We start from the raw sequence: 21,739 nt of genomic DNA on the forward strand, positions 1-21,739 counted from the left end.
TTGGTTTTTTGAGACAGGGTTTCTCTGTGTAGCCCTGGCTGTCCTGGAACTCACTCTGTAGACCAGGCTGGCCTCGAACTCAGAAATCCTCCTGCCACTGCCTCCTAAGTGTTGGGATTAAAGGCACCACTACCCAGCTAATACATTGTTTTTAGTAGAAAGAAGTCTGAGGGATAGCTCAGTAGTAGAACATTTGCATGGCACGTAAACTGTCCAGAAAATAAATAAAGCTTACATATTACAGTTTAGGGAAATGCCCCATGTAATTTTTTCAGCATAGGTACTCAAAGCTTAAACCACTTCCACACTATATTTTTTCATTATATGTACTATATAGTATATTTGAAGAATCAGATAATAGAAGCCTCTTCAAATTGACTATTTTATTTAAATGCTTATTTCATACCTAATTAACACTAAGCCTGGTATTTCAGTTACTTATTTTAATGTAAAGTAAGTATTAAAAGTCTCTTTGGAGACTTTCAGGAGAAAAAGACATATTCAATGCTATGAAGTTTATCATGTATTTTCATATGCTTTTCTAGTTTCTGTTCTTAAGACACCTTGGCTGTGGTCAGGTATCATCTTTTCCTTTACTCCTCTTTATTTTAGGTGCAGTATGGAATCATTGCCACCTCCACAGGCTGTGGGAGGTCCCAGAAGTGGGGATTACCTCTTAATTTTAGTAACATTACTTCAAATTGTATGATTATTTTATAGTAAGACAATTTTTTATATTTTTAAAAGTTTCTGCCTTGAAATTAGAGGATATTTTTTTAAGAGAGGGAAATGGAAAATTATTTAAAAAGAATACAGTATATTAAAAATTGGATGTAAGCTGGGCAATGATGCTTGCTTGAAATCCCAGTATTCGGGAGGTAGAGACAGAAGGGTCAGGTCACCCTCTGATACATAGTGAAGTTGAGATCATCTTAGGCTACATTGAGACACTATCTCAAAATTAATTACGTGTAAACATTTTTATATGTTTTGCTAAAGTCAAAATATACTTAATACTAAAGAACCACTCTGGTAAGTGCAGCTGGTTGTCAGGCATTTTGGTAAGACAGGTCTGGAGGAATACATCCTGTAGCACCTGCCCTAACCGACACTGTTGACTCAGGAATCCCACTGAGTGGGAAGACAGCGGCAGAGGCAGATCAGCTCTTCTGAGCCAGAAAGTCCCTCTGTGTAAACTGAAGAATTGCAGTTTGGGCTTCATTGGTAACCTATCTCGTATATGACTGAAATGCCTTCTCTAAGTAAAAAGAAATTAAAAATAATAATACAGCTATTATTTTATCTGCCATTTGATTATAATAGACTTTCATATTTTGATTGAATATCTGTATTTGTGCTACCATCAAATCTAGCAAATTCTCAGTTAAAAAAAAAAGTCACCAAGACGATTATAGTTTGTGGTTTTGCTCTTTAAACTGCTATGTTATGATGGATGGGATTTTTAAAGTTTTTATTATTTGCATATGTGTGTGTACATGATGATTGGATGGGGTGCTACAGTGTCGGTGTGGAGGTCAGAGAAAAACTTTGGGGTCAGTTCTACTTTTACCCAGGTACCAGGGATCAAACTCAGGTATCCAGGTTGTGTGTGTACCAAGTACTTGAACCTGCTGAGCCATTTTGCCAGCCCCTGGTGATTTAAAAATAGGGTTTATTCTAAAAACTTAGCAAATCATGATAATCAAGAGTTTTTGCCTGGTAATGTGCTGTGGCATATTCCTATAATCTCAGCACTTGGGAGGTTGACGTGCAGGCAGGTCAACAGTTTAGGCTTGCCCTCAGCTACATAGCAAGCTCAAGACCCTGGCAGGGCTGTTGGTACAGTTCAGTGGGCAAAGGTTCTTGACATTAAGTCTGACAACCTGAGTTGACTCAATCCCCAGGACCTACATGGTAGAGAAAGAGAAGTAACTCCCATGTGTTGTCCTCCTGACTTCCACATGTGTGCTACACACACACACACACACACACACACACACACACACACACACACACAGACTCACCCTGGGAGTTCTCACAAATGGGGGGAGGAGAGGAGGGAGGGAGTGGGAAGGGGTTCTTTCTGGTATTTCCTGTGTGGCAAAAGCATCTGGTTTTAGTATCATCTGCCTGTGAATTTACATTTTTCTAGACATTTATCTTTTATTTGAAAATTCTACTTCACAAGAGGTAGTGTTGGTAAAAATGCTTTAGAATTGTCATTTGGAAATAAAACTACCTAGTTAAATTACTTGTTTACATACTCTGATATATTACTTTTTATTACTTGATACTTTGGTTATTGAATAAATTCATCTAAATCAGAAAGCTAGTTCTTCATTTAACACCAGCATTGATTGAAGAGATATAAATCAGTCAGTGTTGCTATGAATTTTTCCAGTATATTTGCAGACACATTTGACGTCTTCAAACACTGCACTCAGCCCCGGTCTTGCTGCTGCTCTGCTGTTTTCCAGGTTCCATCTGTCTTACTTGCTCCAAGTCATCTGATGGCGCTGCTGACACTCGGGATTAATTCTGCCATGGTCCTGGATTGTGGATATAGGGAAAGCCTGGTGTTGCCTGTATCTTTTTTTTAATCAGCTAGCCCATGTTGTGGGTTTTGTTTTTTTCTTTACTTATTTTAGCTAAAGTAATTTGGCTTATAAAAATAATTTTTATTATGGAAGTATTTTGGCTTAGTGTGTACAGTATGAGTTATCATGTGGTAAGGTTAGTGGCTTTGAAAGATTTAAGCTTTTTTTGCAGGAGTTACTATTATGATTCAGTCCTAGTTTATGCTCCAGGAGCAGATCTAGTAAATATTGTGTTCAGTTTTCAAGATGCATTATCAGCTGATAAGGATAGTTAACTTCTAAGAAAAGAATTCATACAAAGAATAATTGGACAAACTAAAATGAGAAAGTTTAAGAAAAATATAAATGGTAGAATAAAATTGACCTTCACTGTAGAAAAAGTACTTTTTTTTTTCTGTATCCAGAGGCTGTCAGAATAATACGGCATTGCATTTATGAGCTAGGGCAGGTAAGGACAGAGCTGGGCTGGGCTTCTTCCTTACAGGGTACCATTCAAGTAGCTTACACTCTTGACCTCAGTTTCCATATCTATAAAATAGTGATGATATTCCATCTCGTGGGAGCTGTGTGTGCTGAGTAAGGTAGTCTTTTAGTGTAGGACCCACCCAGCAGGTAGTTTATGTCATTTAATAAGGCACAGCTAGCAGTTTAGTCACAGAGGATTACTACTGGTTTGACAAATAGGTATATTCCTTTCCATATAAACACTTACAGTAGAGGTAGACACTTTATTGAATTGTCACAGTGAGTGTTGCTTCGTTAAAATGTAGTTAAAGTACATGAACATAAGACAAGCAGTTTTAAGATCTAGATTTCTATGAGAAAAAAATGTTCAAGGAGGGGAAATAACCACTTACTCCTAAAAAACTAAGTTAGACATTACTTTGTTTAATTCTCAAACCTGCCATGCAAGTAATATTTTTTTCATGTAAGTAATACAATTGGAAGTTAGGGTAAATTTTATAAGCACATAGCTAGGATATAAACCTAGAGTGTCCAAACTGGTGCTCTCACCAAAATCTTTTTCATTTTTTTCAGTATTGTACTTATAAAACACTAACCAAAACAGAATTATAAGTAATGTAATATATGCCTAGTATAATCTTGTGTACCGTCCTCTCAGCTCAGTCAGGCTGGGCCGTATATAGAATTTTAAAATATCTTAGAAATTCATATAAATTAAAGCAGTAAAGTTAAAAGTATACTTTATTTAATCCAGTATATTAAAAGTATTTCTCTGGGGCTGGAGAGATGGCTCAGTGGTTAAGAGCATTGACTGCTCTTCCAGAGGTTCTAAGTTTAAGTCCCAACAACCACATGGAAGTTCACAACCATCTGTAATGGGATCCAGTACCCTCTACTGGTGTGTTTGAAGACAGCAATAGTGTACTTACATATATAAAATAAATAAACCTTTAAAAAATATTTCTTTGTACTCAATGTAAAAATTGAGGTTGTTGAAGTATTTTTTTTCTTCATTAACTTTTGTAAATTTGCCTTGTAACTTAGACTCTTAAAAATATCAATGTTCATCCCAGCACTCAGGAGGCAGAGGCAGGAGGATTTCTGAGTTCGAGGCCAGCCTGGTCTACAAAGTGAGTTCCAGGACAGCCAGGGCTACACAGAGAAACCCTGTCTCGAGAAAAAAATATATATATCAATGTTCTGAACAGCTGAATTTTAAGGACTCGGTAGGCCAACATTGCTAGCTAATGACCACTTTGTCGGATGCCTCTACCCTGATTAGTGGATTATGGTGTCTGCATGTGCACATATTAAGTCTGTTTCCTTTGGTGAACATTATTAAAAGACTTGCTTCTGGCTTTTCTGTAACTTCTAGAACAAGAAGTAAAAATGTATCACCAAGGTTAATTAGAACAATATTGTAGCGGAAACGTTGTATCTCCTTGGATGGTGATGTCCTTGACTACAGCACAGATATATGAAGGCATCCCAGTACTGAATTGCTGGGGAGCACTACCGTTAGGAGGAAAAGCTCTCCACAAGTAAGTTTCTTATGTGTTTTCTCACCAGCCACAAAAGCCGATGCTTATAATCTGAATTTTAATTTATTCCATCTTCTTTTAGATTTGAATGCATTCATCAGTTTTTTTGAGATTATAATTAATTTCACCCTTCCCTTTCCTCCCTCTAAGCCCTATCAACTCTCCCCTCTTCAAATTCATGGCCTCTTTTTTCACGTGTGTGTGTGTGTGTGTGTGTGTGTGTGTGTGTGTGTGTGTGTGTAAATATAACCTGTAAAGTCCATGTAATGTTCTTGTCTGTCTGTTCTCGGGGCTGACCATTTGGCATTGGCCCCGCTTCTCTCGGTGGCCTGCAGTCCTTTGTGTAGGGCTGAGGCCTGTGGGCTTCTCCCTGTCCTCTTTGGCAAACCCAGTGACTTTGTCTTTATGCAGCTCGCACTTGGACAGTCTTTTTGGTCAGACTTTCTGGGTGTGGCTTCTGCTATTACTAGGAAACAAAACCTTACTGCAGGCTCCCTGATGCTTCTGATCTTTACAATCTTTCTCCTCCCTTTTCCACAATGTTCCTCAGCCTTAGGCGCAGGAGTGTTCTGTAGTTGTATCCATTGGGACTGGACTCCACAACTCTGCCTTTTGATTGGTTGTAATTTCCTGTAGTTTTCTTTGTTACAAAGAGATGTTTCCTAATGAAGGTTAAGAGTACAGCTCTATCTTAAGATTGGAGTCGGGAGCCTCCAGTGGAAGAAAACATGTGACATTGCTTCCAGTTCTGGGTTACTCACTCAATACGGTCTTTCCTAGTTCCATCCGTCTACCTGCAAAGCTCATGATTTTCTTTTTCTTTACAACTGAATGGTATTCCATTGTATCTGTGCACATTTTCATTATCCATTTGTTGATTAAAGTACATTTTAGTTGTTTCCATTTCCTAGCTGAGATTGTAATCTCTCCTTTCTCCTTCCAGCATTCTTCTTTTGTTTCAGGATCGTTTTTGATTATCCAGGGTCTGTTGTGGTATCATATGAATTTTAGTATAGTTTTTTTCTATTTCTGTAAATAATGGCTTGGGAATTTTGATTGGGATTGCATTTAATCTGTAAAAAGCTTTTGGTAGAATGACCATTTTCAAAATGTTAATTCTACCAGTCTGTGACCATGGATCTTGTTCCATTTTCTAGTGCCTTTCTCATTTCTTTCACTGCGGTTAGGTTTCTTCCTTGGTATTTTATTTTCCTTGAGGCTGCTGTGGATGAGAATGTGTTACAGGTTCCACTCTGTATGTTTGTTGTATCGAAAGGTGATTGATTTGTGCAAGTTGACTCTGTGTCCTTTCATTTGCTGAGTTTATGTTTCCTAGCAGTTTCTGGTAGGATTTCTGGGATCTCTAATATATAGTATTGTATCATCTTTCCCTACTTGGATCCCTTTCTCTTGCTGCATGGCTCCTGCTAGTACTGGGAGCACAGTGGTGAGAAGGCGTGGGGATGGTGGACAGCCCTGCCTCAGTCCTGTCTTCAGTTGGGTTGCTTCAAACTTGTCTCCATTTAGGACGCTGCTGGCTGTGGGTTTCATATATAGCTTTATTATGTTGTGGTATCTTCCCTCTAGCCGTGTGTGTGTGTGTGTGTGTGTGTGTGTGTGTGTGTGTGTGTGTGTCTCTGTGTGTGTGTGTCTGTGTCTGTGTCTGTGTCTGTGTGTACATATATATGAGATTGGGCTCCACAGAGTTTGATGAGTGTATGTATGTTCAGGATAGCAATGTCTTCTTGGTTAACTATTCCCTTAATTAGAATAAAGTGTTCTTCTTTATATCTTAGTTTTAGTTTGAAGTCTATTTTGTCATATATTACAATAGTGATGCTTACTTGCTTCCTGGTCCCATTTGTTGAGAAATTTTCAATTTTATTCCTTTGAGTTTTCTAGTTAAGCTATTGGGATTTTCAATTCCATCTTCATTTCATCTTGAGTCTTCTTCAGTGGTTCTACATCCTGATTGAACTCAGTTCTCTCCCACCCCCTTTTTTTGAACTGAGTTCTCAAGTCTTGTATTGTGTTCATTGTTTCTGTCAGCCTTATGTTTGAGTTTTGTGAGTGTCGCTTGGATGGTTGTCCTTGAGCTCTTTCTCCTTGATTGTGCTCTTTCTCTTTCATTGTGCTGTTTCTTTGTCTTCTTTTAAACTCCTTGAATTCTTTGATGAATTCTGTATCTGTGGCTAGAAAAATGGCTTAGCAGTTAAGAGCACTGACTTTTCTTCCAGAGGACCTAGGCTTGATTTACAACACGCTCGTAGTACCTTACATAGTACCTTACCTCTGTAACTCTAGGATCTGACACTCTCACACAGACAAACATGCAGGCAAAACACTAGTGCACATAAGGAAATAATAAAATGAATAAATTATATTTCAAAAGAGTTTATATTCTGTATCCTGAGTTCATGTAGGTAATTGTCATTGACATTTCTACAAGACTAGTAAGTTTTGGCTTGATCTTTCATGTTGTTGGTGTTCTTTCAGTGAAATTGGAGCATGTGGCCTTCTTTTGTTGGTTCTGTCTGTACCCTCAAGGAAGATATGGGAAGTCTGATTGTGGAGCTGGGTGATGGAGACAGTGAAGTAGAGGCCGGGCTAGAACCTGGAGGATACAGAAGCCTGGGTGTGCAGTGGGATGATCAAATATATTCCTTTAAAGATAAAGGTGTTGTTTTCTATTGGTCTGGAGCTGTAGCTTCATTGGTAGAAAGCTTGATTTAGGTATGCACAAAGCTCCGGTGTTCTATCCCTGTTACCATGTAACACCAGGACTGTGATGTACACCAGCATCAGCACCTCAGGTAGAGGCAAGAAAATCAGAAGTTCAAGGCCAGCCTGGGGTACAAGAGACCCTGCCTCAAAACAAACACTTTTTTCCCTCTGTATATAACCTTGGCTATCCTGGAACTTGCTCTGTGGACCAGGCTGGCCACAGAGTCATAGAAATCCACTCGCCTCTTCCTTCTGAGTCCTGGGATTATAGATATGTGCCACTACTTCCCTGGGCCAAAACAAACTTTTTATATGCGACATTATGATTTATTATGTACTGTACATTTTAAATAAAAAAGATTAGCAATTGTAGTATTTTAATTTCAATAACTTTTTCAAATTTCAGGGAGTTGGAAACTCAGCTGTTGGAACAATGTACTGTTGACACTGGTGCAGCTAAAGGACAGAGCCTTCCCTCAGTGATGGGTAATAAGCTCCTCATACCTTAGCTTCTGTTTAACCTCTGCGTTGCTGCTGCTCCCCATTTCTCTACACCGCTCTTGTTCCCAGTCTAAGTCATTGTTGCTGTGTGTGAGTCGCCTTCTCTAGAGCTCTTGGTGGTTTAAATCACCCTGCCCTCCCTTGCGGTTGGGATCTTTCTTCCATGGGCCGCGCCTTCAGTGCTCCTTGGTTTCTTCTCATTCTCTGCTAGTGGTTCCATGGAGGACTTGATTTATTTCTTCCTCCTCCTCCTCTTCTTCTCCACCACTTCTTTTTTTTTTTTTTAAAGATTTATTTATTTATTGTACACTGTAGCTGTCTTCAGACACTCCAGAAGAGGGCATCAGATCTTGTTATGGATGGTTATGAGCCACCATGTGGTTGCTGGGATTTGAACTCTGGACCTTTGGAAGAGCAGTCGGGTGCTCTTACCCACTGAGCCATCCTACCAGCCCTCTCCACCACTTCTTCCTCCTCCTATTCTTTTCTTCTTTCTTCCTACTGGCTTTTAAGCAGATTTCACCTATTTCTCTGGTTGAAATCACATCTGCATGCTATTGATTCTCAGTTGGGGCCCAGCCCTCGTCTTTCTGAACCTGACACTCCTGTTTCCACCAGGTTGTTAGGAACAATGCATGTCACTTAAGGCCTCCAAGTCAACACTCCCAGAGTGAATGCATCATCTTCTTCTCTAGTCATTTTTTGTTGTTTTTGTTTTTGTTGTTGTTGTTGTTTGGTTTGGTTAGGTTTGGTTTTTAATACAGAGTTTTGCTGTGTAGCCCTGAAACTCATCCTGTAGACGAAGCTAGCCATGAACTGAGAGATCCGCCTGCCTCTGCCTCTCGACTAAAGATTTGGGACTAAAGATGTGTGCTACCACTGCCTGGCTTCTCTTACAATATTTCAGTTGTTATTGGATATAGGTAATATCCAATAGGGAAGAGGAAAAATGATATATTTTAATTTTTTTAATACTGTAATAGCATTCTCTGTCTCTCCTTTTAGAAAATGGGGGTTAGCAGACCGTTCCAGTTCTTCCTCAGAAAAGTCTTTCTAATTTCCCTTGTTGTTTTCCACCATTCACACCACTGCACTTGTGAGCCTTGCCCTTGCTGATTTATTTCATACAGTTGTCAGGGATGGCTGTTCTCTAAATTGGCAAGAAGTTTTATAGCTCACCTTTCATATGTGCTGCACATTTTTCCATAATCTCATTCTGTTCTCCCTCTTAACCTCAACCCTACCCTTTTTACTCCTTATCTCACCTAGAATCTTGTCTTCCATCACTAACAGCACTTATTTGCTCAACCCCCATCTTCATCTTTTCATCATCTTAATTTTTTACTGAAATATCACCCCACCACACACACACACACACACACACACACACACACACGCGCATGCGTACTACTCAGGATTTTGTTCCCTGTACGTGACTCAAATGGAATGTCAACTGGAATAAGGTTTTCCTGGTCTTCCCTAAGCAGAGTAGTAAACCTTCATGTAAACCTTCATGTGCCACGGTCCCATTTGCTTAGCTGTTTCCAATACAGACTTTGAGGGTCCCTATCTTACTTTTTAAATTTACTGGTGAAGTGCCTTTATGCTGAAAAGTATGTTGGAAAGAGAGAAAGAAAAACAGTTTAGTAATCTTTCTTTTCATGGTTTTCTTATGGTTCTTTCTTCATAGTTAAGATAATAGCAAAAGTTTTTTAAAGATTTATTTATTTTATATATATATACATATATGTGTGTGTGTGTGTGTGTGTGTGTATATATACATTTAGAGAGAGAGAGAGAGAGAGAGAGAGAGAGAGAGAGAGAGAGAAGAGAGAGAAGAGAGGAGAGGAGAGGAGTATACACTGTAGCTGTCTTCAGACACACCAGAAGAGGGCATCAGATCCCATTGCAGATGGTTGTGAACCACCATGTGGTTGCTGGGATTTGAACTCAGGACCTCTAGAAGAGCTGTCAGTGCTCTTAACCAGTGAGCCATCCATCTCTCCAACCCAATTAATTCTTTGTTTGTTTTTTCGAGATAGGGTTTCTCTGTGTAGCCCTGGCTGTCCTGGAACTCTCTTTGTAGACCAAGCTGGCCTCGAACTCAGAAATCCGCCTGCCTCTGCCTCCCAAGTGCTGGGATTAAAGGCGTGCACCACCACACCCCGCAGCCCAAGCAATTCTTATTTGACTGTAGACATCTGATTAGTTTTTCTATTTTATTTACTTATTTGTTGATTTTTTTTTTTTTTATTTTGTTTTGGTTTGGGGGGATTTTTTGGTTTTGTTTTGTTTTGTTTTGTTGAGACAGGGTTTTCCTGGCTGTCCTGCAATTCACTCCATAGACCAGGATGACCTTGAACTCACAAGCCATCTACCTGCCTTTGTCTCCTGAATGCTGGGATTAAAAGTATGTGCCACCACTGCCCAGCTGATTAAAGATACTGCTTTAAACTGACCCTAAACCAGTTGGGCATGGTGATGCACGCCTTTAATCCTAGCACTTGGAGGCAAATAGATCTCTGGGTTGCAGGATGATCTCTGGTCTACAGAGTGGGTTCTAAGGCTACAAAGAGAAACCTATGTCCAAAAACAAAAACAAAACTCACCATAAGCCATGCACAGTACCGTGCATTTGTAATCTCAGCTACTCAAGAGATTGAGGGAGAGCCGGACTTGGTGGCACACGCCTTTAACCCCAGCCCTTGGGAGGTAGAGGCAGTTGGATTTCTGAGTTCGAGGCCAGCCTAGTCTACAGAGTGAGTTCCAGGACAGCCAGGGCTACACAGAGAAACCCTGTCTCGAAAACCAAAAAGAAAAAAAAAAAGAGAGAGAGAGAGATTGAGGCAAGAACATTGCATTTGAACTATCCCAGGCAATATATGAAGGCCCAAGCTGGGTTTTGGGGGTGCAGGGGAATGAGGGGTTCCCTATATTCTTGAGTTGTTCTCCATAGTGAACCTTTGACTTATTCTGATCTTTCCTGTCTTAGAATTCTAATCTGTATTACATTTCTGACATTGAGAAGTCAGAACTACATTGTTCACTGACACAGACCGATGACCAGAGATATAGACGAATTTAAAGGGTTGTCTCTGAAGTCCTTAGCAAAGCTTAGGTGAAAATCTTAGGTATACTTTAGATCCTCAGATGAAATTTTAATTATCCTCTTTGACTTAGGTTCTAAATATAGAACCTTTTTTTAAAAAAAGGGAACGAATAATTTCAGCATTCTGGAAACCCAGGTAGATTTTGAGTTAGAGCTAGCCTGGGTCACACAGCAACATCCTGAAATGAGAATCTAAGTACTGTGATTTGGAAAGTATATGATGTAAATTATATACCAAACATTATGCATTTTGTTCTGCTGAAATGTCTGAAGTGGAACTTTCCAGAGTGAATGGCTGTTATTTCCATTCTTGCAAAATTTAAGCCGTTGTGATTATTTGCCAAGATTGCCTCTTCTCTTCAAAGTCGCATCTGATCATAACTGAATTGCACCCTTCCTTAGTTAGCAACAGAAAACTGATCTTTACCAGCCGTGTCCTGGCTGCTGTCTGAACAGTGCTAGAAAGCAAGCTAGCGCTGTGGGAGAGCCCAGCCCTGTCTCTAGTCTCTCTGTGAGAGCTCTTTGCCCTCCTGAGAGGTAAGTCTGACACTTTCGGTGGGCCATTTTCCTTGGGATGAGGCCTCATATAGTCCAAGTTCTGAATGCATGACGTTGCTAGAGTTGTTCTTGACTCCCCTCCTCCAGCTGTAACACCCGAATGCTGGGGCACAGACATGCTGCCATACCTGCATAAATGTTAGTGTCTAAGGATAGGAGTTGTCAGCTGTTTTGATCACACACTGAAAGCACTTTGAACCATGACCCTTTAGTATGTATGTTTATAAACTTGTGTGCTATGATTACCACACTATGAAACACAAAAGTAAGAAATTGAAAAGAACAAAATTAATAGAAGTAATATTAAATCTAGTGTTGCCCTTTCCGGCCAGACTAACAAAGTGGCTGATTAAGGGGAAAGGGGGGGGTTCAACCCAGAACTTTGTCCATGCTAAGCATGGGTCCTATGCCCAAGTTACACCCCGGCCTCTAGAGCCATACTGGAAGGTTTAGTTGTGAGCTATAGCTGTTCGCGCTGAGCTCGCCCTGCCAACCACCGACGTCATACTTAATACTGGTAAACATATTCTACTCCTTTTTCAAGCATAGTGATTAAAGATGCCAGATTTCCAATTATAGGTAAATACTTTGAGATGGTAGTTTTAGATTAAGATCATTATAAGGGCTGGAAAAATGGCTCAGCGATTAAGAGCACTGACTGTTCTTCCAGAGGTCCTGAGTTTAATTCCCCAGCAACCACATGGTGGCTCACAACCATCTGTAATGGGATCTGATTCCCTCTTCTGGTGTGTCTGAAGACAGCTACAGTGTACTCATATACATAAAATAAAATAAATAATTTTTTTAAAAGTTCACCATAAATAGTTTAAGACAAGTGTATAGATCTGGGTGGGATTACAGTGCTATGCTTACCCATTTATCGTGGTCCATTTCTTCAGAAAGCTTTGCTTTTATATATAAATAAAATTTTTTTGAGACTTGGTTTAGAAGACATTATTATATATTGTTTTGAGATAGGGTCTTACTAGTAGCCTTGACTGATCTAGACTCTCAATATGTAGGCCAGGCTGCCCTCCAACTTAAAGAAATCCTACTGCCTATGCCTCCTAAATTCTAGGATTTAAGTTAGAGAATTGTGTTCCTGTTTCTACTTCAGAAAACCAGCAGTCTGGCAAATCATCATGTCACATTGGTAGCATGTCTAAAAGGTTACTTTTTTACTCTTGTTTGTGTGTGTGTGTGTGTGTGTATGTGTTGCTTGCTTATTGGTTTTTAGAAATATCTTGTCACATGTCTTAGTATGTACCCCAGGCTGTCCTGAGGCAGTCCTCCTGCCTCAGCTTCCCGAGCCACCATGCCAGTCTTTTTACTCTTCAAATATCCTTAGAAAGGATTGGGAAAGAGCAGAGGGGACAAGAGAGAGTGCTAGGGGAGTGCTGTGTCACATACATGTATGGAGATGTAGCTCATTGAGACCCCTTATGTGTGCTGGCTTCTGCTGTAAGGTGTATGAGCTCTCAGTCTCCCATAGGACTTCTACACTCCTGGGCTCAGAGTCTTTGACGCCTCCTCACTTGGAGTGTTTCACTTCAGAAAGATTTCTTCCCTAAAAGCAAAGTTGATTTTTCTGTTAAACCTTTAAAAATACCAATATCTTACTTAATTTTACTTAAATGAAAAATGGGGAATGGAGAAAATTAAATTGGATTTTTAAATAATTATTATTTAAGATTCTTCAATTCTTTTTTTTAATATTTATTATTTATATGTAAGTACACTGTAGCTTCTTCAGACACACCAGTAGAGGGCGTCAGATGTCATTACTGATGGTTGTAAGCTACCATGTGGTTGCTGGAATTTGAACTCAGGACCTTCGGAAAAACAGTCAATGCTTTTAACCACTGAACCATCTCTTCAGCCCAGTTCTTTAATTCTTAATAAAATTGTTTTTCAGGTTCAGTTCCAGAAGGTGTCCTAGAAGATATTAAAGGTAAGAAGGTTTTCTCTGTCAGGTGAGGGTCTTTGGGATCGGTCAGGTGCTTAGGCTTGATAGCCAGTGCCCCAGCACCACCCATCTCTGGCCCTGACGGTCTCGGTTTTGTCCCTTACATTCTTTAGTGCTAGTTCGAAGGGTACATGTGTCCAAAAGTACAGATAGAAAATATATGTGGTGGCATGTCCTATTATCTCGGTACGTGGTGCAAATACACACACACAGCAAGTTTCAGAGCAGCTGGAGCTAGCCAGAAGACCCTTTTTTCTTTTTTCAGTTTAGTTCATGTAAGTATTGTACCTTAATGTATCTGTGTACACCACATGTGTGCTTGGTTCCTGTGGAGGTCAGAAGCGCTGGGTTCCCTGAACTGGAGTTAAGATGGTTGTGAGCCTCCAGGTGAGTGCTGGGAACGGACCCAGGGTCTCTAGAAGCACAAGTGTTGTAAACCATTGAGACATCTCCAGCTCCTAGCAGAATTTATCATTTGTGTGTGTGTGTTTGAGACGGGGTTTCTCTTTGTAATCTTCCCTGTCCTGAGCTCACTCTTTAGACCAGCCTGACCATAAACTCAGAGGTCTGCCTGCCTCGGCCTCCCCCGTGCTAGGATTAAAAGTGTGTGCCACCACTGTCCAGCTTAGAATTTATCTTAAAATGAAAGTAAACACAAATATCGTTCTAAGTGTGGAAGTAATGTTTTAAAAGTGATTTGGCTGAAGTTATTGAATATCTTGAATTCAGCCCCAGCTTTTTTCAGATTTAAAATTTTTACTTACTCCTCTGTCTAAAGGCCTTTTTAAGGGTATTTGCAGGAAAAAAAACCCACAGTTTTTCTTTGTTTTTGTTTTTGTTTTTTTTTTTTTTTCTGTTTCTTTTAAACCCCACAGTTTTGAGTGTCCAGATTGCAAATATTAAAAGGATAGAGTAGCAGGCGGGTGATGTCATAGGGTGTGCCATGCAGGAAGTAATCACTCTTGAGTCAAGTGGAGTTTGTGTCTTCACTCAGATTATTGGAAAGGATCAAAAGGAGAGAAGGGAAAACAGAAACCCAGAAGCACATGCTGTTTCGTGGGAAGAGCTGTCTCGTAAGGCGGGGCTGTTTATGTGTATCGTTACACTTCTACAATGCCTGTCAAATGGCAGAACGATTCTGAAGAGGGAGTTTTAGAATATGGTTTTGTGGGCAACAATCCCTAGAGAAGCCTGCATTTTTGCTCTTAAATGTGTCTGTCTTTATTCCTGGGTGCCTCTCTTTCTCTCTTTGCCTCCCCGATTCTCTCTTAATCTCCCTGGCCCCTCCTTTTTTCTTGTAAGCTTCATGCTTAAGCCTGTATTAAAATATCTTTAGTAAAACCTCAACTCTGCTTCATATAAAAGCAATAAAATAATACTTGCATTTACAGAAGATGAATATTTAAGTTGTATGTTCATTTGAATGGGATTGTTCTGGCTAAAGTATAAACTCACCATTCCTTGAACAACAAGCAGTAATGAAGGCTCCTTTCTTTCCTCCTTAAGTGCGTACGTGCTTTGTAAGTGATCTGAAGCGTGGACTACAAATCCAAGCAGCAAAATTTAATATTGATGGGAATAATGAGGTAAGCTTAAAAATTATTTCTTTTTGCAAAAGTTACTTATGTGTTTGTTTATAATTATGCCTTGATTATTATTATTATAAATTATTATTATTTTTACATTTCAGCGTCCCACTCCACCTCCAAATGTTGACTATCCATTGGATGGAGAGAAAATTTTACATGTGCTTGGATCAATCAGGTTAGACTTTTTTTTTTTTTAATTATTATTTATTTATTTTTATGTATGTGAGTGCACTGTAGCTATACAGATGGTTGTGAGCCTTCATGTGGTTGTTGGGAATTGAATTATTTTAGGACCTCTGCTCGCTCCAGACAACCCCACGTGCTCAGTTCCTGCTCACTCTGGCCAAAAGATTTATTTATTATTATAAATAAGTACACTGTAGCTGTCTTCAGATGCACCAGAAGAGGACAGGGTGGTTGTGAGCCAGCCACCATGTGGTTGCTGGGATTTGAACTCAGGACCTTCAGAAGAGCAGTCAGTGCTCTTAACTACTGAGCCATCTCACCAGCCCAACATTATTTTTTAAGAGGGAAATAAGAGCCGGGCGTGGTGGCACATGCCTTTAATCCCAGCACTCGGGAGGCAGAGGCAGGCGAATTTCTGAGTTCGAGGCCAGCCTGGTCTACAGAGTGAGTTCCAGGACTACACAGAGAAACCCTGTCTCGAAAATCCAAAAAAAAAAATTAAAGGAGGGAAGTAGGTTGCTGACACATCTGTATAGGCCTGGGCGGGTTGCTGACACATGTGTATAGGCCTGGGTGGGCGGCCCCAGGTTAGCAGTAAAATGCTCTTATGATGCTTTGTTTTCTTTATTTTCAACTTTTTTAAAGTTTTAAAAATATTCTTTCCTTCTTGTTCGTCAGAGTAATTCAGAATTACTTTAATGAAATTAATAGTGTTTCAAAAAGCAGCAGGGAATAAGTTTTCAAATAAAGGGTAGTAAACTTTTTTGTTTTTAATAGGATTTATTTATATATATGAGTTCACTGCAGCTGTCAGACACACCAGAAGAGGGCGTCAGATCCCATTACAGATGGCTGTGAACCACCATGTGGTTGCTGGGAATTGAACTCAGGACCTCTGGAAGAACAGTCAGTGCTCTTAACTTCTGAGCCATCTCTCCAGCCCAGAAGTAACCTCTTTAAGAAGCAGGTTATAAATGTCTGAGTCTTTGAGGTCTGTGCAGTCTTTGTGTCTATTCAACTCTAGCTGGAGTGCAAAACTTGCAGTATAATGTACAGTATATAAGGGAAGATGGTGCCTGTGTTCCAGTAAAACTTCATTTGTAAAGTGGCTAGATTTATCTGTAATCCTTCATTTGTTGGTTTGTGCTTTAAAACTTTGCATTTAGATCTGGAGAGATGGCTCAGCAAGTTAATGTAACACAGAGGAGCTGGTTCAATTCCCAGTGCCACTTGATAACTCAGAACTCTCTCCGAGTGTCCAGGGCACTGCTCTGGCCTTTGTGGGCATTCCATGCATATGGTGCACAGACATGTGCTGGAGTATGAGTCACCATAGTCAGCTTTGTGTATTTTTAAAATTAAAAAAAAAATTGTGAGATGCCTGGTGTGGTGGCTCACACCTGAGGTTTCCACACGTGGGTGGTAGAGACAAGAAAGAGAAGGAGTTTGAATCTGGCTTCAGCTACATGGGATCTTGCTTTAGAAAAACTTAAAAAAACAAAGGGTTTTGTTACCTGTTTTAAAATCCCATGTATCCTTGACTTACAGGCATGTGAAATCATGTTAGCTTTTACAGAGTATAACTTCTTTTCTGTTATGTTTGAGGAGGTGTAATGAAATCCAACACATATAAATCTTTCTAGAGCAGTAGCTAACACTTGAGGAATGCTTTCTGTATGCCAAACCTTGTTTTACACACTCACTGAATCCTCTCAACCCCTGGAGGTAGGTACACCATTTCCCTATTTACAAGGAAAAAAGCGTTCTATTTTATTCAATAATTCATGAAGGTGGTACTGCCACTTAAAAACACTATGTCAGTGTAACTAATGATTTATTCTTTGTTATATGATGACTATAAAGTGTTCTCTTTTCTTTTTAATTTCATTAGAGATTCAGTTGTGGAAATCCTTTTTGAACAAGATAATGAGGAGAAGTCAGTTGCCACTTTAATTTTGGATTCCCTTTTACAGGTATTTATAAAATTTCCCATTGTTGTAAGAGTACTACTTCAAAGAATATTTTTAAGTGTTATCTTCTGCATTTTTCCTTGTCATATATTATTTGTAAGAATAAAGTAATTTTTCAAACCCTTTTATTACTTATTTCCTATTAAAATTTTATAGAATAGTGTTATTATTATTATTATTATTATTAATACTTGTGTTTCCTTGTCTTTTGGTTTGTTTTTGGCCTGTACTAACTGTATAGACCAGGCTATCCTTGAACTTGTGGCAATTCTTCAAATTTCTTCTGCCTTTTCCTCTCAAGTCATGGAATTACAGGCATGGGCCACCTGGCTTACATTTTTTTTTATTTTAACTTTTCTGTGGAATTTTATAGTTAATGTTGCTGAGCATGGTAGTGATTAAGACACCAAAGCAGTTGGATGAAGAATTCCAGGCCAGCCTGGTTTATAACAATTCATGCTAGCCTGGATCATTTAGTAAAACCCTGTCTCAAAACAAAACAAAACAAAAAACAAACAAACAAACAAAACCCTTTTCTTAGTATTCTAAAATATTTATAGTGCCAGCAAGATGGCTCCCCGGGTAAGGATATTTGCTGCCAAACCTGATGGCTTCACTGTGGAATTCCACTGCTCTAATTCTTAGAGTGAGAAGTGCAGCTCCCATAGGGTTGGAGTAAGGACAATCTAGCTGTGACAGCGATGTCACAATGTGATTGGCTGGCGGCAAGGCAGAGTCCAGTGTCTGCTTTGAAGCACAGCCTCTGACCTTTCCAGTAGAGGAAAGTGTGCTCCATCAGGGCACGCACAGCCTCTGACCTTTACAGTAGAGGAAAGTGTGCTCCATCAGGGCACGGGGATAGCTGTGTTCCCCCAGAGCCTCCACACAAGCTCTGGGGTGTGAGCTCCCCCAGCAACTCATCCTGGCATACTAGTATAAACAGAAGAACTTGAAAACAGTTAAGTTTTAAGCCAGGAACAGTGGCACAGCGCACACCTATTATCTGAACACTCTAAAAGCAGAGACAGGAGGATTGCAAGTTTGAGGCTAACTGGGGCTGTGTGGTGAGTTCCTATCTATGTTTGTCTGTCTGTCTCAAAAAAACAAAGCAAAGTATATGAGGGTGGTTGTAGTGGTTGAACATTACATGCTTTCTTTACTTAAGGGAAAAAAGGTAAAAGATCATGCTGCTTGGAATTTACACTATTTTCAAGTCTACCACTGTGGGCTAGGCATGTGGGTAAAGGCACTTGCCAGCAAGCATGATGTTCAGTAGCTAAGCCTACATAGTAGACGAACAGAGCCTACTCCTGCAAGTAGCCCTCTAGTCTCTGCACAAGCACTAGCATCTGTATTCACACACACACACACACACACACACACACACACACACACACACACACAACTTAAAGATTGGTGTAGAAGATAAGAGAGTCTGGTGTAATGGTACATGCCTTTAATTCCAGCCCTTGGAGGCAGAGGCAGGTGGATCTCAGGGCCAACCTGACCTCCACAGTGAATTCCAGGCTGTATAGAAAGACCCTTTCTAAACAAAAATCACTAACTAAATAAATCTAAACACTACTTAAAAATTCAAAAATGCACATGTACTAGTATTTTCATGGTGGCTCTGTTTGCTGAATGGAACATTACAGCCTTCTGTAGTACAGGTGCTGCTGCTGTCTACAGTGTCTGCTTCTATGCAGGAAGTCTAGCTAAACAGTATTCATCCAATTCTCATAACCTTCCTTCTTCTTTTTCAACAACAGTGCCCAATAGACACCAGGAAGCAGCTAGCAGAGAATTTGGTAATCATTGGTGGCACATCTATGTTGCCAGGCTTTCTCCACAGATTGCTTGCAGAAATACGGTATTTGGTAGAAAAGCCAAAATACAAAAAGACACTTGGCACCAAGAACTTCCGAATTCATACTCCACCTGCAAAAGCTAATTGTGTGGCCTGGTTGGGAGGTAAGAACTTAGTCCTGAGTGGTGTTACTAGCAAATGTATCAAAGTAAACAATACATTTACTTTGTTCAAAACTTACTGTTCAAAACTGCCCACCTCATAAATCAAACTGTTAGCTGGGTCATATACCTGACTATATCTCTCAACAACCCACCTTTGGAAATGATGTTTGATGTTGGGAGAGCTTAGGCACTGATGATGATGAAAATACTTTTTTCCATTGAAACAATAAAACCCCATAATCCAGTCATTTAGGAGGCTAAGACAGATAGATAAAAGAGTTTGAGCAAACCTAGGCTACATAATGAATTCCAAGCCAGTCTAAGCTACAAAGTTAGACCTGCCTCAAATGAACAAATAATTTTTATTAAAGTGAGACTTTTCTTTAAATTATACTAATTTTTATAATTATACACGTTTCTGCTTGCACTGTGAGATATAGAAGAAAGAAAGAAAGAAAGAAAGAAAGAAAGAAAGAAAGAAAGAAAGAAAGAAAGAAAGAAAGAAGAAAGAAAAGAAAGAAAGAAGAGAAAGAAAGAAAGGAAGGAAGAAAAAGGAAGGAGGGAAGGGAAGGAAGGGAAGAAAAAGATAGATAGATAGATAGATAGATAGATAGATAGATAGATAGATAGATAGATAGATAGATAGGAAGGAAGGGAAGAAAGAAAAAAAGAAAAGAGAGAAGGATGGATAGATAGATAGATAGATAGATAGATAGATAGATAGATAGATAGATAGATAGATAGATAGATATAAAGTAAACTTCATCCTTGGGGATGGTGTAGTGGCAGATGGTTTTAATCCCAAGACTTTGGGGGCAGAGGCTGGCAGATCTCTTTGAAGTTTGAAGACAGCCTGGTCTAGATGGTTGAGCTCGAGGCCAGTCAAGACGATATAGTGAAACCCTGTCTCAAATAATAATTTCATTTCTATAAAGTCGTCCCTCAGAATAGTGAAAGTGATGAGCTTGTATTGGTGGTGGAAATCAGTAGTTCAAGTTACACTAACTTGGGTGGAGCTCATTGAGTGCTCTTAAGATAGTACCACTGGATAAGCACACGGTCTAATACATAACTACTTAGAGAGAAGCAGTCACAGATGTGTATATTCATATAGAGCTTATTTTCTGATGGAGCTGGTGATGCATGTAGAGAGAACACACGTGAGGAATTTTAAGTGACGGTAGAACTGTTTCTTGTAAAGTAGACTTGGATTAATCCTGATTTTTCACCTAGATTAGATTTAGAAGCTGAACTGTTTTTCATAAAGATTGCCTTGTGCATTTTTTAAAAGATTTATTTTATGTTTATGAGTACACCGTAGCTGTCTTCAGACACACTAGAAGAGAACATCAGATCCCATTACAGATGGTTGTGAGCCACCATGTGGTTGCTGGGGATTGAATGCATGACCTCTGCAAGAGCAGTCAGTGCTCTTAACTGCTGAGCCGTCTCTCCGGCCCTTGCCTTGTGCATCTTTATAAGACTTTTCTGGTAAAAAAAAAAAAAAAAATCTTGCCGGGCGTGGTGGCGCACGCCTTTAATCCCAGCACTCGGGAGGCAGAAGCAGGTAGATTTCTGAGTTCGAGGCCAGCCTGGTCTACAGAGTGAGTTCCAGGACAGCCAGGGCTATACAGAGAAACCCTGTCTCGAAAAACCAAAAAAAAAAAAAAATCTTTAATCCCAGCACTTGAGAGGCAGAGGCAGGTGGATTTCTGAGTTCGAGGCCAAACTGGTCTACAGATTGAGTTCCAGGACAGCCAGGGCTACACAGAGAAACCCTGTCTTGAAAAAAAAAAAAAAATCTTAAAATGTTTAGATGATATCTGTTGGGTTTCACAATGTTATTTTATTTAATGACATGTAACAGAGTTGTGACAAAACTTGAGTCTTTCCTAAAGTTGAAAAATCCTTCTACCTCATCCTGTTTCACCCTTTTTAGATTGTGGAATACCATAGTCACTGAAATCTGCAAAGGGTCCTTAGGTTATTTTCAACAGAGGAGTTATGGTTCACCCTGTTTCTTAGAATGACTCCCATTGAATTGGAGCTGAGAGTTTGGTCTGCTTGCTGAATTTACCAGTCCCCTCTTTGCACAGCTTACACTTTCTGATGCATCATCTTAGCTATGAAATTATTGTCACTACACAGGGGCTGTTTTTGGAGCATTGCAAGATATTCTTGGGAGCCGCTCCATTTCAAAGGAATACTATAACCAGACGGGCCGCATACCTGACTGGTGCTCTCTCAACAACCCCCCTCTGGAAATGACGTTTGACGTGGGGAAAGCGCAACCGCCACTGATGAAAAGAGCATTTTCCACCGAGAAATAAACGCTTGAGTACACCCGGCCTTGCTTATTTCAAATACTTAATCAATTAGAAGTAAATTGTACAAAGTATGTGGGATGATTTAATATATATAGGTGACCTTTGTGTAACAAAGCATTTCTGTGTTTTCTCTGCATTAATATTTAATTCATCTGACTTTGTCTCTTGTGTTGTATGTCGTAGTGGATGCTTGTGAGATATGTTGTATTTATATCAATAAATATAGTTAAGCTAT

At 39.6% G+C, this 21,739-nt stretch overlaps 1 protein-coding gene across 1 annotated transcript in view; it reads left to right on the forward strand.

The window, feature by feature from the left end:
* Window positions 1-21,739, forward strand: part of Actr10 (actin related protein 10) — a 29,402-nt gene extending 7,663 nt beyond the window's left edge. The window contains exons 5-13 of the mRNA XM_021201918.2: window positions 2,478-2,585; window positions 4,536-4,603; window positions 7,734-7,813; window positions 13,411-13,446; window positions 14,968-15,047; window positions 15,152-15,225; window positions 17,128-17,209; window positions 18,976-19,177; window positions 21,326-21,739. Coding sequence (XP_021057577.1) covers window positions 2,478-2,585; window positions 4,536-4,603; window positions 7,734-7,813; window positions 13,411-13,446; window positions 14,968-15,047; window positions 15,152-15,225; window positions 17,128-17,209; window positions 18,976-19,177; window positions 21,326-21,507 — 912 coding nt within the window. The 3' untranslated portion in view covers window positions 21,508-21,739. The remainder of the gene's footprint in view (window positions 1-2,477; window positions 2,586-4,535; window positions 4,604-7,733; window positions 7,814-13,410; window positions 13,447-14,967; window positions 15,048-15,151; window positions 15,226-17,127; window positions 17,210-18,975; window positions 19,178-21,325) is intronic.

Source organism: Mus pahari, chromosome 7 (genome assembly GCF_900095145.1).
Source record: "Mus pahari chromosome 7, PAHARI_EIJ_v1.1, whole genome shotgun sequence".
Lineage (NCBI taxonomy): Eukaryota > Metazoa > Chordata > Mammalia > Rodentia > Muridae > Mus > Mus pahari.